Source organism: Esox lucius, chromosome 9 (genome assembly GCF_011004845.1).
Source record: "Esox lucius isolate fEsoLuc1 chromosome 9, fEsoLuc1.pri, whole genome shotgun sequence".
In the NCBI taxonomy this organism is placed as follows: domain Eukaryota; kingdom Metazoa; phylum Chordata; class Actinopteri; order Esociformes; family Esocidae; genus Esox; species Esox lucius.
Genome location: NC_047577.1, coordinates 5,770,928 through 5,794,696, shown reverse-complemented (window position 1 = coordinate 5,794,696; position 23,769 = coordinate 5,770,928). Strand labels below are relative to the sequence as shown.

Sequence of the window (23,769 nt, the reverse complement as noted above, 5' to 3'; positions counted from 1 at the left end):
TGGTGTTTCCTGTCCCTGAACTCTTCCCAGCTCCAATCTTCCCCACCAGAACTATTCTCTGGTCAAACGTCTTACCAGAAAATATAAAATGTAAAAATAACAACCTTAATCAGTACTTTAGCATAATTATATTTTACTATGGAACCACAGATAAAACATAAGAAAAAAAAATATTCATGAAAGATTAATTGTTTTACAAGAGTATACACTACTGTTCAAAAGTTTTGTGTCTCTTATAAATGAACCAGATATTCAATGGAATATGTACATAGATGTACAGAAGCCCATTATCAGCAAACATCACTCCTGTGTTCCAATAGAACGTTGTGTTTGCTGACTCAACTGGTAGCTTCATTAACCATACAAAGTCGACATCCGCAGTTCCGAAATTTTTTCCGGAATTTTTTTTTGCCTTTCAAACAGATGAGTTTTATAAATAGTGACCCAGAAGTCTGTTTTTATGTGTTTTTATTGTAGCCAGAGGGGTTGTTATTACCAGGATACATCATAATAGGTTGTATCTGTTACAGAAATGAATCTAGGACCCAAAATGTCCAAGTGAGTGTACATGGGCATGAATGGCTACATCTGGAACTGGCTCACTTGTCTTCACTGATGATGTCACTGCTGACAGCAGCAGCTGGATCCATTCTGAAATGTACAGAAACATCTTGTCTGCTCAGAAACAAATAAATACCTCTCAACTTATTGGATGTTGCTTTGTCATGCAGCAGGGCAGTTACCCCAAAACACACAGTGACAAATATTGTTTCAGGGCCACAAATGGGAAAGTTCATGACTGGCCAAGTCAATTTCCATTTGAATCCAATTGAAAATGCACTGTGTACATCCCCAAAACAAAACTCAAGGCAAAAAGGCCCCAAATTCAGAAGATGGTTGCTGTACATGCCTTCCAGAACATTGGCAGGGATCCATGCACTGCAGAAGGGTTCCATGCACTGCAGAAGGGTTCCATGCACTGCAGAAGGGATCCATGCACTGTAGAAAGGTTCCATGCACTGCAGAAGGGATCCATGCACTGCAGAAGGGTTCCATGCACTGCAGAAGGGATCCATGCACTGCAGAAGGGTGCCATGTACTGCAGAAGGGATCCATGCACTGCCAAAGGGATCCATGCACTGCAGAAGGGATCCATGCACTGCAGAAGGGTTCCATGCACTGCAGAAGGGATCCAGGCGCGGCAGAAGGGTCTCTGGACCAGATGTGCCTGTGGTTCATCACATTTTACTGCACTAGTTTTTTGTTTATTTGTATATTGCATATTTTATTCAAACAACAATCAACATACACTTTGTCATTTATTATCATGAGAGTATTAACACATCTCATTGGAACAACCCAGATCTCTCTGGTAGGAATGTTTCAGAATGTGTGGTTTCAATTGTGGTTTCTAGACATGATTTTGCTCACCTGTCATACACAAGAGACGCTGCAGTAATTCTATGAAAGAGGCACTCATTTACAAGAAACGTTATCTCATCAGACCCTGGTCTGCCGATGCAGAATTGAGCAATACACCAGTAGGATTCATTCAGAAATATACGGAAACATCTGGTCTGCTCAGAAACAACTAAATGTCTCCAAACGTAGTGGATGTTGCTTCGTCAATTACCCCAAAACACACTGCCATAGCAACCAAGTATTGTCTGCAAAATTTGAGCGTTTGACCCAAGAGGATAGTATTTGGCCAACATGCTATTGCTAAGTGCTTCTCTTAGGCACAATATAAGCACATGCTGTGATGCAGGATAGCAAAGGCTCACCTCTGTCTGTTAAACAGGCAAAGAGGATAAATATCTGCAGATCAGGGTCTGATTAGAAGTAAACAGATTCCTCTTTCATAGAATTAGATTTTCTCTTCTTTTGTTCACAGTAGCGTCTCTTATGTCTGTTAGCAAAACCACACCTAGAAACCACAACTTCCCCAAAGTAAAAAATAAGAAGGGCTGTTAGTTTCAAGGAAGTCAGTGTTAATTTTAGGCCACACCTGCAGAAGTGCAACATTTCCTGCATACAGAAACTAGATAAAAACCAGAAATGGAACAAAATTATTATTCCTGGTACTAACCTCTCAAGCAAAGACACTGAGCTGGTGCTGGCAAACTATAGACTGCAGCTTATTTAAGGGCATCTGCAATTAAGAAAAATGGCAAGTAAGTATTATACCAGTCTATTCTATAAGCTTTCCAGACGTGTTACTGTTTTGCAAGTTTCTGCCTAGGAAGTCAATGTAGGAATTTTTGCAACATCATCCCATGACAAAAACAGCAACGCATTATTCACTATGTCTCTGAGAATCAGAATATAATATAAAACATATTTGAGAAGAGTTTATCTAACTAATATAAAATGCACCTAAATTAAATAAAATGTTTTAACAACAAAGTACATTCTAATGCCTGTTCTAATGTCCTCTAACAAAGGAATTAAAACCACTAAGAGTTGATTGACATACATTTTACATAAGATTTGTTGTACATAGTGATGGTCATACCAGTGAAAGTATTCACACAAGACATGTAAACAGGCTTTAAATCTGGATGTTTATCAGAATTTCTGAAACAAAGTTTATCAAAATAATTTGTAAAATCCCAGTCTTGTGAACTAAAAATAAGTTACATTAAATGTAAGTCATAATAAACATTTATACATCTTTGTTAATTTTAACCAATGCAGTTATATACAGCGGGGAGAACAAGTATTTGATACACTGCCGATTTTGCAAGTTTTCCCAATTACAAAGCATGTAGAAGTCTGTAGATTTTATCATAGGTACTCTTCAACTGTGAGTGACAAAACAAAAAGATGATTAGAAACTGTAACATGCTAATAGGTTTACAAAGTCACAGCTGAAAACTGCAGAGAGGTGTGAGTTCCATTCAATCTTCATATTGAGAATATAAAAACTTTGTATATCAAATGGTTGGGGCACAACAGAGATTTTTTAAACTGAGCAATTTGCTCTATTCAAACACTGCATTCCTCAAGCCTTATGCCACCTGCCTTTTTCTGGAAGATTTGTAAGATTTAGACTATTTATAGAGGAATCAGTAACAAGCCATCTCGCAGACAAAACAGTAGACTTCTGGTGATTAACTGCAAATGTTTATTAAAATGTTTCACCATTTATAGTAGGTCACTTATTTGGTTTAACAGTGTCGGACAAGCAGTCCAATCTGAGGATCGTTCTACTGGGTAGAACTGGATCAGGGAAGAGTGCAACAGGAAACACCATCCTGGGGAGAGAAGCCTTTAAATCAGAACATTCCCCTAAGTCTGTGACCTCACACTGTATGAAACAGAGTGGAATTGTGGTTGGAAGGGAGATCGATGTGATTGACACACCTGGTCTCTTTGACACAAACATGACTGTAAAGGAAATGGAAAAAGAAATTGCCACATGTATTAATGTTGCAGTACCCGGGCCTCATGCGTTCCTCCTGGTGATCAAGTTGACAAGGTTCACAAAGGAGGAGCAGAACGCTGTGAAGTGGATCCAGGAGAACTTTGGAGAAGAAGCCTCAAAGTACACCATCGTGCTCTTTACTGGTGAAGATCAGTTACATGGAAAATCAGTTAAGGACTTTGTGGGAGAAAGCGATGAACTTCAGCAAGTTATCAACATTTGTGGAGGCAGATATCATTCTGTGAATAATCAGAGAAAACCCAACACTCACATCCCGGAACTGCTGAACAAGATAGTGGAGATGGTGAAGGAGAATGGAGGGGGTTATTACACCAATGAGATGTACCAGAGGGCTCAGAAATGGCTGAAAATCCCCAGTATTTTCAGGATGATTTGGACTGGTTCAGCACAAATCACAGCTTCGGCATCATCATTAATTGCAAAGTATGGCAGTACTTTGAAACAACTAATGGAACATACAAAGCAATCGTTTTTCACTTTATCTCAAGAAATGGAATTTAAAGCTTTCAAACTGGTCTTAGGAGCTGTGATATTTATGGTATTGTGGAAGAGTGCAGAAGCCCAAACCTTGGAAGCTGCATTGTGGACTTTGATAACAAGACTTATACTTTTATGTTTAGTTCTATGTTTATATGAAGTTTATCAGTGGTGGACTAGAAATAGAGAAAAACCTAAAACATTGTGAATGCTCAAGGTCAGGCTAGAGAAAGAGATGAAGAAAATATACAATATACAAGGTTTTAGTGAGCTTTTCTTTGTAATTCAGTTGTAGAATTAAAATGTAATCAATCCTAACTCAATCAATTTGAAAAATCCAGTAGACATTTTAACGAGGTGCCTTATAAACAATATAAACATGTTCTGTACTATACATTTTTCATTTATACATGGCCCTCCTGTCATGCTGTTTACTGGTTCCCTACCATCAGGCAGCACTCCTTCATATGGACCTGTCCAACCATGCCCCCATCACCCAAATATTGATCACCTGTGTTTGATAATCAAATGTCCCTTAGTTACCCTTTATATTCAGTTGTGCCTTTAGTTCCTTGTGAGGAACCGTTCATTCACGACTTTACCTAGCCCTTCAGGGTCCTACTCCCAGTGTTGTTGTTGCCTAAGTGTATCTGGAAGATACATCTTTGTTAATATTAACCAATGCAGTTATATACAGCGGGGAGAACAAGTATTTGAACAAGTACCTTCGCCATCCTTGTTCGATTTGAACTCGACTCTGCCTAGCCCCTCATTTACAGTTGCTTCTGCCTACTGCTCGCCTGTGTACCGACTTATAGCCTGCCTTGGGACATTTGTCTTTGGATTGTGGACTGTGTGTGTTGCCCTATTGCAGCGCTCTGCACTTAGATCCCCATCCTGTGTCAGTGTGTCAGTGACACCTCCAGACATATTGGGACAGCAAAGTCAAAAATGCTAACTTTGTTGTACACTCAAGGCATATGAAAATACAATTAAAAGATGAGTATAAAGTACACTGTCAACTTTTATTTCTGTCCATTGTGACACGTTTGGCCAACTAAGAATAACAGTACTGGAAGAGTTCCAAACCGGTTGCTGTTTGTGACAGTAACATTTCAAGGAGATATTTATGAATCCAGCACCCCTAGAATTTAAAGGGGGAATAGCAGGAAAAGCCTCTACGACTCAACATATACTTAGCAGCTAACTAGTAGTGGGTAATGTAATCTGATCCCTACTTTGAATTACTTTCATATCAAGAGGCATTAGAAAATATATAAGAATAGCATATAACCAATTGAACATCTTTTGTGTGATCAATCAGTGTTAGAGTTTACATAGTTGGCCAAAAATCGGAATTTGCATTTTACCATAAGGGTTAAATACAGTACCATTGGAATGGGTTTCTAAACCATTGCTTTCTACTTCAACATGATTGGGCTACATCACAGAACATCTGCCAGTCTGTTGTTTCAAAACAGTCCTGGAGAGTCGTAATGGATACCGCACTATTAACTTTGGCGTTACTAAATAATTTTTTTACTGCAAAAACAGAAGTTATAACTGCATAAACATATCTTCAGTACTCATAGGAGGCATCAGATAGCCAGTGTTCCCCAACTCACTCCAATGTTTGAAGGGACAAAGCTTGGAGGCTACAGACTAAAGTGTGCAGGAGTTGGAAGGGAATATGTAACACATATGACCACCTTGCTAAGTACACTCTCTGTATAAGAAAAGCTTGGATTTGATATTCAGTGTTATGTTTGTTATGTATTGAAATAGGCCTTTGTCTTAGAAAAGTCCACATGATACCGAGCTGTATCAAATAAAATGTTACTAGGGTAGGTAAAGCTGTGTTGTGATGTTCTTCTGGAAAATATCCCACTTTGCTGTATTCTTTTTGGGGGTATATCATTATATTTGGAATGAATGGTCTTGCGTCCTAAGTTACATCGGGGTCTATTTATTTTGACATGAGACTGTCGAAATATAGCGACACTGGTATGACCACATTTTGAGTAATCAAAGGATTTGATTTCAACTTGCTGGTTTTGTGTGACCGATGGACTACTCCCCTCCAACTGTATGCCTCCACTCACAATAGACACCCCTTACTCCTTTTCATTCACATCAAAATTACTTAACTAAATGGTAACGATATAGAAACTATTAACAGAAAACAAGCACCATCAACTTTCTATAAGGCAGTGGTAATAACAACAAAACATCATTGTTTGGTTCTACCAGTTAGCCTTGATAGCAGACAATCATTTACACAGTGTGCTTTTTTAAATCTTTTTCTAAAAAAATTAATTATTTGTCTTTATTTTGTCTTTTCTCTCCCCTTTTCTATTTTTTGCTTTTGCGTTTTCCTTATCCCCTCTCCCCTCCCTGAATGAAGACAACCCAAGAAGTACCTAACTTCTACCCAAATATTTTGACATTTGATCACATTAACTGCAATGGACAGGTCACATCTATACACGACGTATTCCCTCTACAACAAATGTAGCTGACCTGAACCTACCTCGACTAGCCCATAAATGTATATGTCCTTTCACAATCAAATTCTTTATTTTACTTTCAGGCCTTGCAATTGAATTTGTATTTGAGTTAGGATTATATATATACATGTCTTTATTTCAGATTCAAGGCAGCTTTCTGAGCTGAGGATTGTTCTGGTGGGGAAGACTGGAGCAGGAAAGAGTGCAACAGGAAACACCATCTTAGGGATTGAAAATGCATTTAAAGCAGACTTGTCTCCAACGTCTGTGACTAGAAACACTCTGAAAAAAAAACAATCTGTGGATGGGAGGGAGATTACTTTAATTGACACTTTAGGTTTATTTGACACTTCATTAGATACTGAGATTATGAAGAAAGAAATAATTAAGTGTATAGAAGTGTCGGTCCCAGGACCCCATGCGTTCCTCCTTGTGATCAGTCTGGGGAGGTTCACTAAGGAGGAGCAGAACGCTGTGAAGTGGATCCAGGAGAACTTTGGGGAAGAAGCCTCAAAGTACACCATTGTGCTGTTTACTGGTCAAGATCAGTTGGGGAAAAAAACATTAAAGGACTTCCTGAAAGACAGCGAAGAGCTTACCGAGGTCATTCGTACCTGTGGATCACGATACCACTCTCTCAACAATGTCAACATCAATGATCGCCATCAGGTCACAGAGCTACTGAAAAAAGTAGAAACCATGGTGGAGACAAACGGAAGGAGTTACTACACCAACGAGATGTTCAAGGAAGCCCAGAGAAGACTGGCAAGAAAGAAATTTCCACTGAAATACATGGCTGTAGGATCTGTTGCGGGGGGCGGGGTAGCAATGACAGCATCAGCTGTGGCTATAGACACAGTGATCGCCTCCATTTGTATGCCAGTAGTTGGGGTTGCAGCTGGCGGTTTTGTGGCATACCTTGTGTGGAATTGGTGGTGGGATGCCGGGGAAGATAAAGTAGTTGTGTCTGGTGGGGATGTGGCCAGAGATGCCACGGTGGAGTCAGAACCAGCCACCACATTGCCTGACGGTCATTTGGGACAAATTAAAGAGGATAAGAAGCAAAAATGCATAGATCCTTTAATGGTAGCAAAGCTTCTGATGTTGTTCGTAGTAGCAGCGGTTATGTGGAAGGCAGCAGAAGCACTATACTTGGGAGATGCATGTTGGTACATAATAAAAATACTAGGACTTCTATGTTTAGTTCGAGCTTTAAATGCAGTTTATTTATTTTATATAAAAAAGGGAGAAAACCTAAAACATGATGAATACCCAGGGAAAGAACAATGAGACACACAACTGTAATTCAATCAGCATAAACAATCAAACAGATAGGTCAAGATGTACCTTACAAGCAAAGTTTAGCATTTTTGAGGAACTAATTCTAGTATTGTTTTTGTCAAAAGATGAATAGTTAAGTATCAAGTAGAAGACTACATTCTATGACAAAATTGGTTACATTCCATGACATTTTATATCACTGCTTTTATTCCATTGTGTTGGGATCTGATACACTATATGGCCAAAAGGATGTGGGCATATAACCATCACACCCATAGCTTGTTGGACATCCCATTCCAACCACCCCCCTTCCCCCTTCCCCCTTTGCAGCAATAACAGCTCTTCTAGGAAGACTTTCCACAAGAGTTTGGAGTGTCTCTGTGGGAATTTGAGCCAATTCAGCCACAAGAGAATTTGTAAGGTCGGGCACTGATGTTGGACGACAACCTCTGGCTTGCAGTCGCTGTTCCAGTTTATTCCAAAGGTATTTAACAGGGTTGGTGTCAGGGTTCTTTGCAGGCCACTTGAGTTCCTCCACACCAGCCTTGTTGGACCATGTCTTTATGGGCGCAGGGCACAGTCACGCCCCACAGTCTATTTGTGCAGAGGGGCACAGTCATGCTGGAACAGGAATGGGCCTTCCTCAAACTGTTGTCACAAAGTTGGAAGCACCAAATTGTCTAAAATGTCTTTGTATTCTGTAGCAGTAGCTTTTACTGGAACCAAGCGGCCTAGCCCCAACCCTGCAACACAGCCCCAGACCATTATCCCTCCTCCACCAAATTTTACAGTAGGCACTATGCATTCCGGTAGGTAGCATTCTCGTGGCATCCACCATACCCAGATGAGTCTATAAGACTATCACATAGGGAAGCATGATTCATCACTCCAGAGAACATGTTCCCCTACTCCAGTGGCATCCAGTGGTGGCATGCTTTACACCACTCCAGCCGACGCTTGGCATTGAAACCCATTCCATGAAGCTCCCAACACAGTTCTTTTGCTGATGCTGCTTCCAGAGGCAGTTTCGACCTCTATGGTGAGTGATGCAACAGACAGATAGGTGATTTTTACACGCTTCACGCTTCAGCACTCGGCCGACCCGTTCTGTGAGTTATCCACCTCCCACTTTGTGGCTGGGCTGTTGTTGCTCCTAGATGCTCCCACTTCAAAATTAACTAGCGAAATAGTCATTAACAAGTCAGCCTGTATTTGTATATTTCTTGAATATTCTACATGGCTTGTAGATATGTTTTGTGTTATCTTCTGTACAATCTTTGTATAGGCTAATGCATACCAAATGTAATTTTTTCTTTAAATGAAAAGTGTTTTAGTTTAGTGTATTTATTTCTCGATAATAAAGTAAATGATTAACAAAAACCTTTTCTGTGTCTCAGTTTTAGAAGGAAACGACAATTTGGATTTTATTTGCCAAGCTAGAGACACTTGATGAACAGCAAGTCCCACCTCTCCCATCTACTCCTTGGTTATTACACTCATGGTAATCCATATGTGTAATAACACATACCTTCCTGTTAATAACACATACCTACCTGTTGATTGAAATATGGGAGGCATCATCCAAATTGCGTGAATTTCGTCACATCAACTCAAAATGTGACTCAGTAGTGTGTATGGCCCCCACGTGCCTGTATGCACTCCAGACACCATCTGGGCATGCTCTTGATGAGATGGTGGATTGTGTCCTGGGGGATCTCCTCCCAGACCTGGATCAGGGCATCAGTGAGCTCCTGGACAGTCTTTGGGGCTGCGTGGCGTCGGTGTGAGCCAACAGCTCTGCTTTAATAGTTGTCTGCTTCAAGTTAATAAGTGGCACCAAGATATTGTCCCACATACACAACAGCATGATTACAATTTTTGTCTTTAATGTCGGTGCCTACAAACATACTTAATATGGGAGAAAATATGCCTAAAGGGATGAGATATTTTGCCTAACCAGCTTCAGCAACGGAACAAACATAACAAGCACTGTTAACGCCACTGCATTAAATGAGCAGTCAAATGAATAGTTCGACACAGGCTGCACCTTCAAATTGGTAATAAGAGTAAAATAGAAAACACTGAAATTTTACCAAATGTTTATTCAGTTTAAAAGTACTATGATCACTATTTTAAAGTGAGAAAAAGGATTGGCCAATCCAAAAGGATTGGCCAGCTTATAGACACTTGTCAGTAGGGTAAATATTCTGTTGTTAATACATTTCTCTACGTTTCATTGTGTATCATTTATAGACAATTTTGCAAACATGTGTTACCACAGATCCAGGGAAGCCCTGTGACCTGAGGATAGTTCTGGTGGGGAAGACTGGAGCTGGGAAGAGTGCAACAGGAAACACCATCCTGGGGAGGGAAGACGCCTTTAAAGCAGAGGCCTCTGCGGTGTCTGTGACTGCAGAGACTAAGAAGCAGAGTGGAGAGGTGGATGGGAAGATGATTCATGTGATTGACACCCCGGGACTCTTTGACACTTCAGTGGATTCAGAAAAGATGAAGATAGAAATAGATAAGTGTATTAAGATGTCCGTCCCAGGACCCCATGTGTTCCTGCTGGTGATGAAACTGACGAGGTTCACCGAGGAGGAGAGGAACACCGTGATGTGGATCCAGGAGAACTTTGGAGAAGAGGCCTCAAAGTACTCAATAGTGTTGTTTACTGGAAAAGATCAGCTGGGGTCAAAAACTGTTAATGAGTTTGTGGAGAAGAGCGACCCGCTCAAAGCCATCATGCAGAATTGTGGAGGTAGATATCATTCTTTTAATAATAAAGCTGATTTAATGGACCGTACTCAGGTCAGAGAGTTGCTGCAGAAGATGGAGGAGATGGTGGAAGGGAATGAAGAGAAATACTACACCAACGAGATGTTCCTGAAGGCCCAGGAGATTCTGGAATGGGAAAATAGTTCATTTGTGAAATTTGTCAAATCGTTACCTAAAACTGTGCGCATAGTGACCCAACCGGTCTGGGCTGGGGCAATACTGTTACATCAGAGAGGTAAAATAATTAGCATTCATAAAAAGGTCCAAGATGTATTATGGGGAACAGATATGGTTAGGGAAGAGATCAGAGGACCTGCAAACCCATCAGACCCAGAAAATGACCCAGATTCAGAACCCAATGAGGCCTCTAATGTATCTGGGTCAACACCAGCTGGCACCGAATCAGACCCAGGAGATTTTATCTCCTCCACTTCTAGCCCAGCCATCCATAACCCAGCCAATGCTAGCCCAGCCATTCATAACCCAACCAATGCTAGCCCAGCCATCCATAACCCAGCCAATGCTAGCCCAGCCATCCATAACCCAGCCAATGCTAGCCCAGCCATTCATAACCCAACCAATGCTAGCCCAGCCATCCATAACCCAGCCAATGCTAGCCCAGCCATTCATAACCCAACCAATGCCATCCTTAGCTCAGACAGAATTTCAACCAACATATCCATCTCCATTCCTTCTCTTGCAAATGGATCAGTATACCTGGCAGTGGGAGCTGTTCTAGTGTGCATTTTTGCAGTGTACCTGTACACAGGTCTGTCTAGGATGAGATAAAATTATCGTTACAGGAAGTAATGAGCTGAGGCTGAGAAGTCATCCAGATTACTGAAGTTGATTAGAGTGCTCCCTTAGAACAATTATTATTCTACCTTGTTGGAGACACTGAGTTGAATGAAAAAGCACAGTACACATTAATATGCTATACATTGAAACAGAAAAAAAGAAAAAAACATTGTTATATCTAGAATTAGAAAACATATTTCTATAACACAGTTCTATACAGCCTATCTGTCAGCTGGGCTGTGCAGTAATATATTGCACTTGGATTTCAGGTGGACTGAAAGTGGTTTAACTGTAGCAAACATCTTCACCGGGAATAACCAGAAGAAAACCAGACAACATTTGTAGCCTGGATCCTCTCTAGGATTCTTTGTTCCTACATTTTTAGATAGTGAACACCTTTGTTTATGTATCTACATTACTTGATCTTTTGAGTTTTCTTTGGGTATCTGTAAAGACAAATATTGACAAAATATTTTGATTTACAACAATATATGTGATTGATTTGTATACAAGTCTTTTAATACTTATACATGAGTCAACAGAGTCTTTCTAATCAGAATGAATACTTTGATCCATTTCATTTTCTAAAATAATTTTTTATGTAAGCCATCAATACAAGGTATTGTAACTGATGTGTAATAAATCCCTTCTAACAACCATAGTTTTTCTTGGTTTTGTCCCCATTATGTCAGCTGGCTCCCTCTAGTGGTGACACTGAACACAACACCAGACAACAGTTCAGTGTCTGTTACAAGTCTAGAAAGTCACACTTGGCGGGGATTGCGAACCAGGCCTTCTCATCCAACATCAGTGTCTGACCTCACAAATGCTATTTTGGCTGAATGGACACAAATGTCCACAGAGACACTCCAAACTCTTGTGGAAAGCCTTCCCAGAAAAGTGGTGGCTGTTATAGCTGCAAGGAGCAGGGGACACTGAACTCTACACAGAACAATGTAGACCTCCCTAGTCTACACTGGGCCTGTACAGTAAAGCATGTAGACCTCCCCAGTCTACTCTGGGCCTGAACAGTAAAACACATGGACCTCCCCATTCTACACTGAGCCTGTACAGTAAAGCATACACACCTCTCCAGTCTGCACTGAGCCTGTACAGTTAAGCATGTCAACATGCCCAGTCTACTTTTTGCCTGTACAGTATACGGTATTTAAACCAGTGGGTGTGATGATTCATTTCTACTCTTTCCTTAGAATCACTTTCACTTCCATTTCATAACCTCTCACCTTACTGCAATACATAATTACACAGAACTGTGGTGTATCAAAACCAATATCCCAAATAAATCTGATTAAATCTCATGTGATTGTACCAATAAACCCAGTTGAAAACACCACAGATATTTTTTGGATCAAATTTAATGACCCACCTTTTTTCTCTTGCTTTTATTTCAGTCTGAGGCTGGCCCTTGGTTTTGGTCAAGTCCACTCTACTTATGTTTAACATCCTCTTACTGTGTTTCTATCTGTTGTTGGTTTTATTCATTTTCATTTAACTTCTTATTGTATTACTTGGATCTGATATTTATCATTTTAGTTGCCTTGAGTGTTTTCCATTTTAGTCTTGCCCTCTATGTATTATATGATGTATTGTTGCCTTTAATGTATTATTCCTTTAATCATCTATACATACCCAGCGGCACAGGGTCATTTCCCCCCAGCGAGAATGCTTTGGCCCCCGAGCCAGGCTCTCTAGAATCCTCTTCTGGTTATTCCCGGTGAAGATGTTTGCTACAGTTAAACCATTTTCACTCCAACTGAAATCCAAGTGCAATCAACACTGAACAAAACACTTTTGTTTTTGCCCCCATTTATCATTAGCTGAAACTCAAAGATCTAAGACTTTTTCTATGTACACAAAAGGCCTATTTCTCTCAAATATCGTTCACAAATCTGTCTAAATCTGTGTTAGTGAGCACTTCTCCTTTGCCGAGATAATCCATCCACCTCACAGGAATGGCATATTAAGATGCTGATTATACAGCATGATTATTGCACAGGTGTGCCTTAGGCATTCCAAGAGCGTGAGGTATGTTGGCACCAAGCAGCCGGAATCCCATGATGTTTGGATGAACCCTATCAGGTCTAAATCAGGGAGATGAAGTGATCCACTGTAATGGGGAGATGGTGTTAGTCAGTACTACTGTCTTGGGGTGGGGGGTGTTAGTCAGTACTACTGTCTTGGGGTGGGGGGTGTTAGTCAGTACTACTGTCTTGGGGTGGGGGGTGTTAGTCAGTACTACTGTCTTGGGGTGGGGGGTGTTAGTCAGTACTACTGTCTTGGGGTGGGGGGTGTTAGTCAGTACTACTGTCTTGGGGTGGGGGTGTTAGTCAGTACTACTGTCTTGGGGTGGGGGGTGTTAGTCAGTACTACTGTCTTGGGGTGGGGGGTGTTAGTCAGTACTACTGTCTTGGGGTGGGGGGTGTTAGTCAGTACTACTGTCTTGGGGTGGGGGGGTGTTAGTCAGTACTACTGTCTTGGAGTGGGGGGTGTTAGTCAGTACTACTGTCATGGGGTGGGGGTGTTAGTCAGTACTACTGTCTTGGGGTGGGGGGGTGTTAGTCAGTACTACTGTCTTGGGGTGGGGGGTGTTAGTCAGTACTACTGTCTTGGGGTGGGGGGGTGTTAGTCAGTACTACTGTCTTGGGGTGGGGGGGTGTTAGTCAGTACTACTGTCTTGGGGTGGGGGGGTGTTAGTCAGTACTACTGTCTTGGGGTGGGGGGTGTTAGTCAGTACTACTGTCTTGGGGTGGGGGGTGTTAGTCAGTACTACTGTCTTGGGGTGGGGGGTGTTAGTCAGTACTACTGTCTTGGGGTGGGGGGTGTTAGTCAGTACTACTGTCTTGGGGTGGGGGGTGTTAGTCAGTACTACTGTCTTGGGGTGGGGGGGTGTTAGTCAGTACTACTGTCTTGGGGTGGGGGGTGTTAGTCAGTACTACTGTCTTGGGGTGGGGGGTGTTAGTCAGTACTACTGTCTTGGGGTGGGGGGGTGTTAGTCAGTACTACTGTCTTGGGGTGGGGGGGTGTTAGTCAGTACTACTGTCTTGGGGTGGGGGGTGTTAGTCAGTACTACTGTCTTGGGGTGGGGGGTGTTAGTCAGTACTACTGTCTTGGGGTGGGGGGTGTTAGTCAGTACTACTGTCTTGGGGTGGGGGGTGTTAGTCAGTACTACTGTCTTGGGGTGGGGGGTGTTAGTCAGTACTACTGTCTTGGGGTGGGGGGTGTTAGTCAGTACTACTGTCTTGGGGTGGGGGGTGTTAGTCAGTACTACTGTCTTGGGGTGGGGGGTGTTAGTCAGTACTACTGTCTTGGGGTGGGGGGTGTTAGTCAGTACTACTGTCTTGGGGTGGGGGGTGTTAGTCAGTACTACTGTCTTGGGGTGGGGGGTGTTAGTCAGTACTACTGTCTTGGGGTGGGGGGTGTTAGTCAGTACTACTGTCTTGGGGTGGGGGGTGTTAGTCAGTACTACTGTCTTGGGGTGGGGGGTGTTAGTCAGTACTACTGTCTTGGGGTGGGGGGTGTTAGTCAGTACTACTGTCTTGGGGTGGGGGGTGTTAGTCAGTACTACTGTCTTGGGGTGGGGGGTGTTAGTCAGTACTACTGTCTTGGGGTGGGGGTGTTAGTCAGTACTACTGTCATGGGGTGGGGGGTGTTAGTCAGTACTACTGTCATGGGGTGGGGGGGTGTTAGTCAGTACTACTGTCTTGGGGTGGGGGGTGTTAGTCAGTACTACTGTCTTGGGGTGGGGGGGTGTTAGTCAGTACTACTGTCTTGGGGTGGGGGGTGTTAGTCAGTACTACTGTCTTGGGGTGGGGGTGTTAGTCAGTACTACTGTCTTGGGGTGGGGGGTGTTAGTCAGTACTACTGTCTTGGGGTGGGGGGGTGTTAGTCAGTACTACTGTCATGGGGTGGGGGGTGTTAGTCAGTACTACTGTCATGGGGTGGGGGTGTTAGTCAGTACTACTGTCTTGGGGTGGGGGGTGTTAGTCAGTACTACTGTCTTGGGGTGGGGGGGTGTTAGTCAGTACTACTGTCATGGGGTGGGGGTGTTAGTCAGTACTACTGTCTTGGGGTGGGGGGTGTTAGTCAGTACTACTGTCTTGGGGTGGGGGGTGTTAGTCAGTACTACTGTCTTGGGGGGGGGGGTGTTAGTCAGTACTACTGTCATGGGGTGGGGGGTGTTAGTCAGTACTACTGTCTTGGGGTGGGGGGTGTTAGTCAGTACTACTGTCTTGGGGTGGGGGGTGTTAGTCAGTACTACTGTCTTGGGGTGGGGGGTGTTAGTCAGTACTACTGTCTTGGGGTGGGGGGGTGTTAGTCAGTACTACTGTCTTGGGATGGGGGGGTGTTAGTCAGTACTACTGTCTTGGGATGGGGGGGTGTTAGTCAGTAACCAAGTAACAAGCAGCATTTGGTTGTGAAAGGTTGCTTCTAGCATTTATGAATAAAGGTTCACTCATTGGTATATACACTTCTCTCATTTCTGTGTGGATTTCCAGACTTTAATAATTAATTTTACTATAATTCCTTAAAATTGTAATTGCTACCTTGGGGTGTCTCAGATGTATTTAGCACTCAGCTAATGAAACAATGTTGCAAGATTCAAAAAAATTCAACAATGTTGACAGCACTGAGTACCTTAAAATAATAACCAATACAGTTGATCAATGGTTTATTTAACAGTGTCAACAGGCAGAGGTGAAGAGGTGTTCCTTACTGTTCCTTAGGCATTGTGGTCTGGTAGTGCAGTGACAGCCAGTGGAGTGAGCAGAGGACTGGGGTGACATGGGAGAACTCCAGATGGTTGAACACCAGGCAGCAGAGCCCCTCTGGATAATAATCAGTTATTTGCAGGAACAAGCAGGGATGGACACAGACATCAGAGGAGCTAACTGTAGGTACATCTGTTTATTTTTCAATAAAGGTTTGTTTGTTTTTCCAATGCTGTGCTGGTAACCCACCCCAAAATGTTTTATTGACACCCCCTTATGATCATATTGGAGATAGTAAGACAGTAAGATAGTAATAAATGAAGAATTACATACATACATGAGAGAGAGATTATTGGATAATAGACATATTTAATGAAATAAATTTGCTTGTTTTTCACATTTGTATTTATACATCTCATCTTCATCCACTTATCTGGTACCGAGTCCGCTTATTTATACATATATTCATTCATTTAATTATTTTTCCATTTCTTTGTACATCTAATTGTTTATGTATATATTATTATGGTTGCTTTTGTAAAGCAGTAGGTGATTTACATTATTGCGACCACTTTGCCAGTATTTTTTTGCAAGCCAGTAAGAAAGGGCTGCTACACCAGCTACAACCGCCACACCAAACAGAACTGGTGCAGCGACCACAACTACAGCTCCTTCAGCGACAATGAGAACTGTAGTCCCAGCCACTACACCTGCAACAGATAATGCGGAAGTTGCACCTATTGTAATATTTTCACGTTTTCTCCTTTCTTCCTCCTGCCTCCTTTCTGCCTCCTGCCTCCTTTCTGCCTCCTGCCTCCTTTCTGCCTCCTGCCTCCTTTCTGCCTCCTGCCTCCTTTCTTCTTGTCTCCTTTCTTCCTCCTGCCTCCTTTCTTCCTCCTGCCTCCTTCTTTCTTGTATCAGTAGCTCCTCAACCCTTCTCCTCATCTCCGCCTCCTCTGCCTGTCTCCTCCTCTCTTCCTCCTCTCTTAATCTTCTCTGGGCGTCCTGGTACATCTCGTTGGTGTAGTACGTTCCTCCATTTATTGTCACCATCACTTGTATCTTCTCTAGCAGCTCAGTGACCTGAGAGCGCTCATCCCTCGCTTCATTATTGAGACAATGGTACCTTCCCCCACACATTCGGATCAGTTCCTGAAGTGCAACAGAACGTTCCAGACACTCCTCAACTCTTTTCCCCTTCAACTGATCTTTACCAGTGAACAACACGATGGTGTACTTTGAGGCTTCTTCTCCAAAGTTCTCCTGGATCCACTTCACAGTGCTCCTCTCCTCCTGTGTGAACCTCCCCATCCTGATAACCAGCAGGAACACGTGGGGTCCTGGGACAGACATTTCTATACACCTGACGATCTCCTCCTTCACCTCCTCCTCTGACATGGTCGTATCAAAGAGTCCAGGGGTCTCGATGACTTCAATATTCCTTCCATTCTCCACGCCACTCTGTTTCTCACATCTTTCAGTAACTGACTCAAAGGAAAGCTCTGCTCGAAATGCTTCTCTCCCCAGGATGGTGTTTCCTGTCCCACTCTTCCCTGCGCCAGTCTTCCCCACTAGAATGATCCTCCAATCAGACAGGTTCTCTGGATCTAATGAAATAGGGTGCATGTTAGGTTGACGTAATAGGTCATTAGGTTATTACTTTTTAAATTTGACTTCTATGAGATTCATAAATATCCATATTCCACAAATATCCATATTCCACAGTGAAGAATTTCCATTTTATTAATAAACACTGTATATGACTTGTTGATACCTGCATGGCTGTCATCCTCAGTGGTAAAATGTGACTCAACCTCATCATCAGAACCTGCAACGGAAATGAACGTGCGTCCTCGTATATTTTGTTGATCATGGATTCCATGATCAATAGTAGTAAAGATTTCAGAGTTTAAGGAGTAAGGATATTTGATATTCATCTCAGGCTTGTACTATAATGCAAAACTAGCCGAGCATAACATTAGAGAAAGGCAACAATATGCTTAGTATTTCTCTTTTTACCTGGATCCATCACACTGTACCAAAAACGCAATATTTTGAGAACAGATGATCTGTAACATAATGCCATGCACACTCGCACCAAAGAACTAAGTTTACAAGACGTACAATTAAATGCAAGGCTCAAATGGTAGCTAAAAAATGTATCTTGGTAAACCAAAGGTCACATGAATTCAAAGAAGCAGCGTTCAAAATTTGGCCACTATACTGAGTTCACAGAATGTGATTTGGAGTCTCCTCCCCTAGCGTTCGAGGGCCCCCCATGGTTAGGGTCCCCTTGTTGTCGGGGGCCCTAAGCGACCGCTTATGTCGCTTATTCCTAGAAACGACCCTGGTGTGACGTGACATCTAAATTTCTGCATTACAGCAATTCGCTTTTTGACTAAAGACATAATTCAAATTTCAATCTGCCCGATCTTATATGACGATTAGGTAATTGCGCCATACTCACCAAAGCCTGATGTGTCATCCTCCAAATGAATTAAAGGAACTGCAGTAACAGAAAGAAAATGTCTACTCAGAAAGACACTGGCCCTCATTTATGAAACCTTCTCAGAAAAGATCTCAGATTAAATCTCCAGATGTGTTTTAGGGAACTGTCGCACCTCTTCGAAATGAGCCTAGATGTCATCGCAGATAAATCTGACAAAGCTTTGCAGACGAGAACGCGCTGCACCTGTCCTTATTTACATATGACACGCCCGTAATTTATGCTGTCGTGGCAATCATCAACATATGAATTGAAAGCTTCCAGCATCAATTAACCATTTGTTATTCTCCATGACAAAATCACAGCAGTTACCGAACACTCTTTCGGGTCTCAGCGCAGAGCCAATGTCCTTAAGAAGAGCAAGCTCTGTCATCATTAGGAAAACTGCTCGACCCAGAACACCTGGTTTATTTATACCCTCAACAGTAAATGTAAGACCTGTTAGCTAATCAAGATGCCAGCCACCGAAATTATAATGACCATTTAATGATCTCGACATGTCGATACTATAAGCCTGAGTGACTTAGGAAAAGCAAGTTTATTTGTCTAGCGCATTACATACACAAAGGCAATTCCACAATGACCAACAGAAGTAAGAGATATAGAAAATACTGAATAAAGTGAAAGAAATTGATATATTAATAAGGTAGTGATACAACATTTAATACTGTGGTACATTTGTTGGCTGTGTTATATGCTCATATGTTATATGCTCATCTCATTTTACAAAGATAATGTTGATGAATACCAGAGAAACCTTATTTAACAGAACTTTTAAAAACTATTTTTTTTGTGCAAATCACATCTGCACTATGTATTTAGTATGCAAACGTATGTGTTTTTACTCACCCCGGTCATCTGACATGCTGGTTGACCTATTAGATGTTTGTGGACCAACGTTAATCCCAAGACAAGAGTCAGCTCTCTGGGTCACCAGTGCACCGTAGAAATCTCTCCTTAAGAGGGACGTTTCTGCTGTGGGAGGTACAAGGGTCTGAGTACCTATCTATCAGTTTATTTATCTAATTAATATATAATTAAATAGAACATCATATAAAATTTGTTAAATTCCAATTTTAATTATTTTCCTGTCGAAACAATAGAAAATTGGGTTTATAACTTGTTTTTTCAATTTTCAGAATTTTGGTTTATTGACTGAAAAATAAAACAATTATTATTGGCTGAGGGATTGGACTAAACCATATGACAGATGGGGAGTCAGAGGTGGTTGGTTAGCCTCTTTTATTGATCAGTTTTTCATTGTAGCCAACAACACACCCCACATCTGCACCTCACCCAGATAAGAGGTTGCTTGTACAGCTCGTTAAGCTTGAAGCCATGTGTTTAGTCCGATACAAGTCCATAAACCCAATTTTCAACTGTTTTGAAAGAAAAATAATTGAGAATTTGAATTTTCAACCCATTTTTTAAATGTTCTATTTATGGATACTAGTTAGATAAATAAACTGATAAGCGTTACATGGACCGTTAACCACTGATTGCACATCTAAGTAGTTAAAATCTAGCAAGTGCATACATTTCTTTTCACACTTTCTAGCTGTTCACAACACTACCCTTAGGAGAAAACAGACCTGCCGAGGGCTTCACCCCTCCAATGTCATTCTATTTATCCACTCTGATCTATTTAAAGTTATAATATTTGAATGCCAAAATATGGTAATATATGGCTTATTGCTTAGTTATAAAATGGTCACAGCGATGATAGTTTTCATTGACCTAATAAGGTACTGCGACGGCTGTAAACAGGTAACTGATACAACGCATTTAGAAAACCAACAGCCCCTTAAGTTTTTCATATTTAGTCATGCCAGTGTCTCAATTTCCTGCATTAAATAAATTGATTTATCTAGAATGCATACTCCACACTTTTAAGGATTCGTATATTTTGAAAATGCATACACATATATTGTATATTAGAAGACAAAACTGAAATATAATTGTCTCTTGAGTTCAACCATGTGAAAGTAGATTTGGCAGTAATAACAGTGTAATAACTATGGTGAGATCCAAGTGCAGACTCAGGAGGCAGGTGTACAAACTAGGCAAGGTTTATTGACTTCAATAGGTAAAGACAGGTCATGGGAAATCAGGGTTTGGTACACATAAATAACAATAGCAGTAAGCAGACAAGGAATGGGCAGAGTTCAGGTAAAGGCAAGCAGAGGTAGGCACACCGGAAAGCAACAAACCTTACACGTATGGGGTCATAGAAAATACAGCCTGGCAAGAACGACACAGGAATCATCAAGACGAACTGACAACCAGAACAGACATCCACCAGATTAACTGACAACCAGAACAGACATCCACAAGATGAACTGACAACCAGAACAGACATCCACCAGATGAACTGACAACCAGAACAGACATCCACCAGATGAACTGACAACCAGTACAATGAACTCAGGTAAAACAGGCACAGGTGATGGGTTAATGGAATACACCTGGTTGGGGTGGAACACAATGCATAACACAAGAACACAAGATAATTAGTGTGACAAACAGTTGAGAGTTTATTTTATACTTTATGAAGCTATATGAGTTCATACATCAAATATTTTATTTGTGAAGCAGAAATGTAGATAATACAGTGTATTAAAGAGACAGGCTGCAGGGTCAAACTGGACTGTTTTGGACCTTCCAACATAATTAAAAGTGGTGCCAGACTGAGAAGGTTTGGGGAAAAATGCCTGGGTCTTAGAAATTGTTTTCAAATACACTGCTCAAAAAATGGAACATGTAATCATCACAGCCTAAAACCAAGACAGTTAAACTTCAGGGATATCAATCTGTCCAGTTAGGAAGCATAAGCGATTGTGAATCAATGTCACCTGTTTTGGTGCAAATGACAGTGACAGCTGCACTGAAGAGGCAACAGCAAGACAACTCCCAAAAAGGGAATGATTTTGCAGGTGGTGGCCACAGATGATTGCTCTCTCCTTATCCATCCTGACTGATTATACTCTAGTTTGGCATTTTTCTAGTGTCCTTGTCACTACTGGTACCATGAAGCGGTGCCTGTAGCCCATTTAGGTTGTACACTTAGTCCAGCTCCTCCAGGATGACACATCCATACGTACCTCCACAAGAAGGTTAGCGGTGTCTCCCAGTAGTCTCAAGAGCATGGAGGAGATACCAGAAGAAGGGCCATTACACAAGGAGAGCTGGACAGAACGTAGAAAGGCATCCACGCTGCAGCAGTACCGGTATCTACTCCTACTCCTGCCAGAGCACTACAAAATGACCTCCAGCAGGCTACTGGTGTGCATGTTTCTGACCAAACTGTCAGAGACCGACTCCATGATAGTGACATGAGGGCCCGACGTCCTCTAGTGGTACCTGTGAACTATGCAGGTGGGGTGGAATAGGTTTTTTGGGTAATAAGTAGGTTATACACCAAACACTACAGTGGGATAAAAATCTAAATTCCAAAACACGTTTTGCTGGGTCTTGGCTATAATTGGCTCATAATTGGCTTTTGTTTGGTCAGAAAAGCTATGACCAGATTTTAAACTATAACCGCTTCCAAATGAGTCAAAAGGACGATAGAGATTTTGGCAATGTTGATGTATACTTCTGGAAAACGTACGTGTTTAGCGACAAGTAGCACACTTGAAAAAATAGCGTAACAGAAAACTGCATATTACAGGCGTCTTCCGGGCAAACAAAGCGATAATGTGTCGATAATAAAAACTCTTCTCTCCCCCCCCCCCCCCCCCCCATTTTGCCGAGACAAACGCAAATGTTTCACATACCATCTGCTGATCCACATTCGCTTTCTTCCCATAGCCAGGACGTACAAAGCGCACAACGGCCATAGATCCCCAACCAAAGCATGCAGAGCTCTGTTTTTCTAAACACATTAACTAACTCCTTCCTCCAATACAGTTTTCTGCACGCGACAATGGAATGTGCAGCACTACGTTTGTTCTTTGATTTGTGTAGATCCTGGTTTAATATATACGACACTGTCTTTTAGTGCAAGTGTGTAGACAAACACCTATACGAATGTCTGCGGACGAGATCGCTCATGCCCGCACAGACATTGCGGGAACAACCATTACTGTGCCCTATAACCATTACTGTGAATTCAGAAAAAAAACTATTGCTGTCTTTTTTTTTTGGAAGGTTTCATTGATGTGGTACTGCAAATCATAAATATAAAGCTAACTTCTCCGGTCCAATTGTTGCGTGCCTGGGTTGAGGAGTCAGTCGCAGGATTGTAAAGATGAGCGTTTTATTTGCTCAGGTAAAAAACGAGTATACTGTGAGTAAACAGACATTGCTCAAAATGCAGTCAGAACATATAGTATGGTAAACAGGAAAAGACTGGGTACAGATCTACAGCTAACCGCTAGTGTGAACTCGACCATCAAACACACAACATGAAACAATAAAGCACAAGGGCAGCAGAGGAAACTGATAAACACAAACTGATGATGGAATAGGGAACAGGAGTGTGTGATGATGAGACGACAACAACAGTCGGGGGGGTTGGATGGTGGAAAAGGGGCGGTAGCAGCTAGTAGACCGGTGACGTCGATCGCTTGAACCGCAAAGAGCCAGAAGGAAGCTGGTGCGGAGGGAGATGTGACACAAGTATATTGGACAGTGTTAAATTAATATATCATAGTATAAACAATACACATAACACACATACACATATATACTTTTTTTATTATATATTTATCTTGAATTTTACTCATTTTATTATTATATATTAACTAAACACCGGTCCAATAACTCACCACTCAAACAGAAAGCAAGTCGCCAGTTTATGTTTTTCCATTCCAGTCATCTTTGATGAAATCTAACATTAGTGAATACTTACTTTTGATGCTGGCGTTTTTTTTACTTGAGATTTGCTTGCTGAATCGGGATAGATAAGAGTGAAGTCTCCTTTGTATGGTTGGCTTACAGAAAGTGAAAGTGGTATGGCAATTTATGGCAAATCAATTTCCTCCGGAGCATTATTGTCTAAGGGTCTGTGTACCTTTTGAACATTGGATTATTTTGTACAATGGAAAAACGGAGTTACAGAAAATGTTTCTTTTTAACCATTTGATTCCCGTCTTTGATTTCCAATTCAAAATGGCCAAACGGGGAAATCTCAGGCATTTTTGTTGGACATTATTTAAATTTCTTCTGTTGAAATAGGACACTGGAAAACTAAAACGTGTTTCTGTTTTCCTATTTTTATTTATTTGCTTTGCTCATACTGGG

The 23,769-nt window shown here is 41.6% G+C and overlaps 2 protein-coding genes across 5 annotated transcripts; one reads left to right on the top strand and one right to left on the bottom strand.

The window, feature by feature from the left end:
- Positions 1-514: 514 nt before the first annotated feature.
- Positions 515-12,640, top strand: LOC105010036 (GTPase IMAP family member 7-like). Of its 2 annotated transcripts, XM_034294202.1 has the most exons (4): positions 517-2,174; positions 8,044-8,752; positions 9,111-9,214; positions 9,995-12,640. In XM_034294202.1, exons 3-4 carry the CDS (start codon positions 9,163-9,165, stop codon positions 11,278-11,280), a joined length of 1,338 nt encoding a protein of 445 aa, XP_034150093.1. In that variant the 5' UTR covers positions 517-2,174; positions 8,044-8,752; positions 9,111-9,162; the 3' UTR covers positions 11,281-12,640. The 2 variants fall into 2 exon arrangements, with proteins under 2 accessions (XP_034150094.1, XP_034150093.1); XM_034294203.1 differs by lacking the exons at positions 8,044-8,752; positions 9,111-9,214 and having other exon boundaries at positions 515-2,174.
- Positions 12,641-16,213: 3,573 nt separating this feature from the next.
- LOC105009426 (GTPase IMAP family member 7) lies at positions 16,214-23,473 on the bottom strand. Of its 3 annotated transcripts, XM_029122604.2 has the most exons (5): positions 23,378-23,473; positions 19,375-19,500; positions 18,487-18,525; positions 17,794-17,847; positions 16,214-17,626 (listed from the first exon to the last, which is right to left on the bottom strand). In XM_029122604.2, exons 2-5 carry the CDS (start codon positions 19,388-19,390, stop codon positions 16,521-16,523), a joined length of 1,215 nt encoding a protein of 404 aa, XP_028978437.2. In that variant the 5' UTR covers positions 19,391-19,500; positions 23,378-23,473; the 3' UTR covers positions 16,214-16,520. The 3 variants fall into 3 exon arrangements, with proteins under 3 accessions (XP_028978437.2, XP_034150091.1, XP_034150092.1); XM_034294200.1 differs by having other exon boundaries at positions 17,794-18,525; XM_034294201.1 differs by lacking the exon at positions 23,378-23,473 and adding an exon at positions 21,627-22,247 and having other exon boundaries at positions 17,794-18,525.
- Positions 23,474-23,769: the final 296 nt, after the last annotated feature.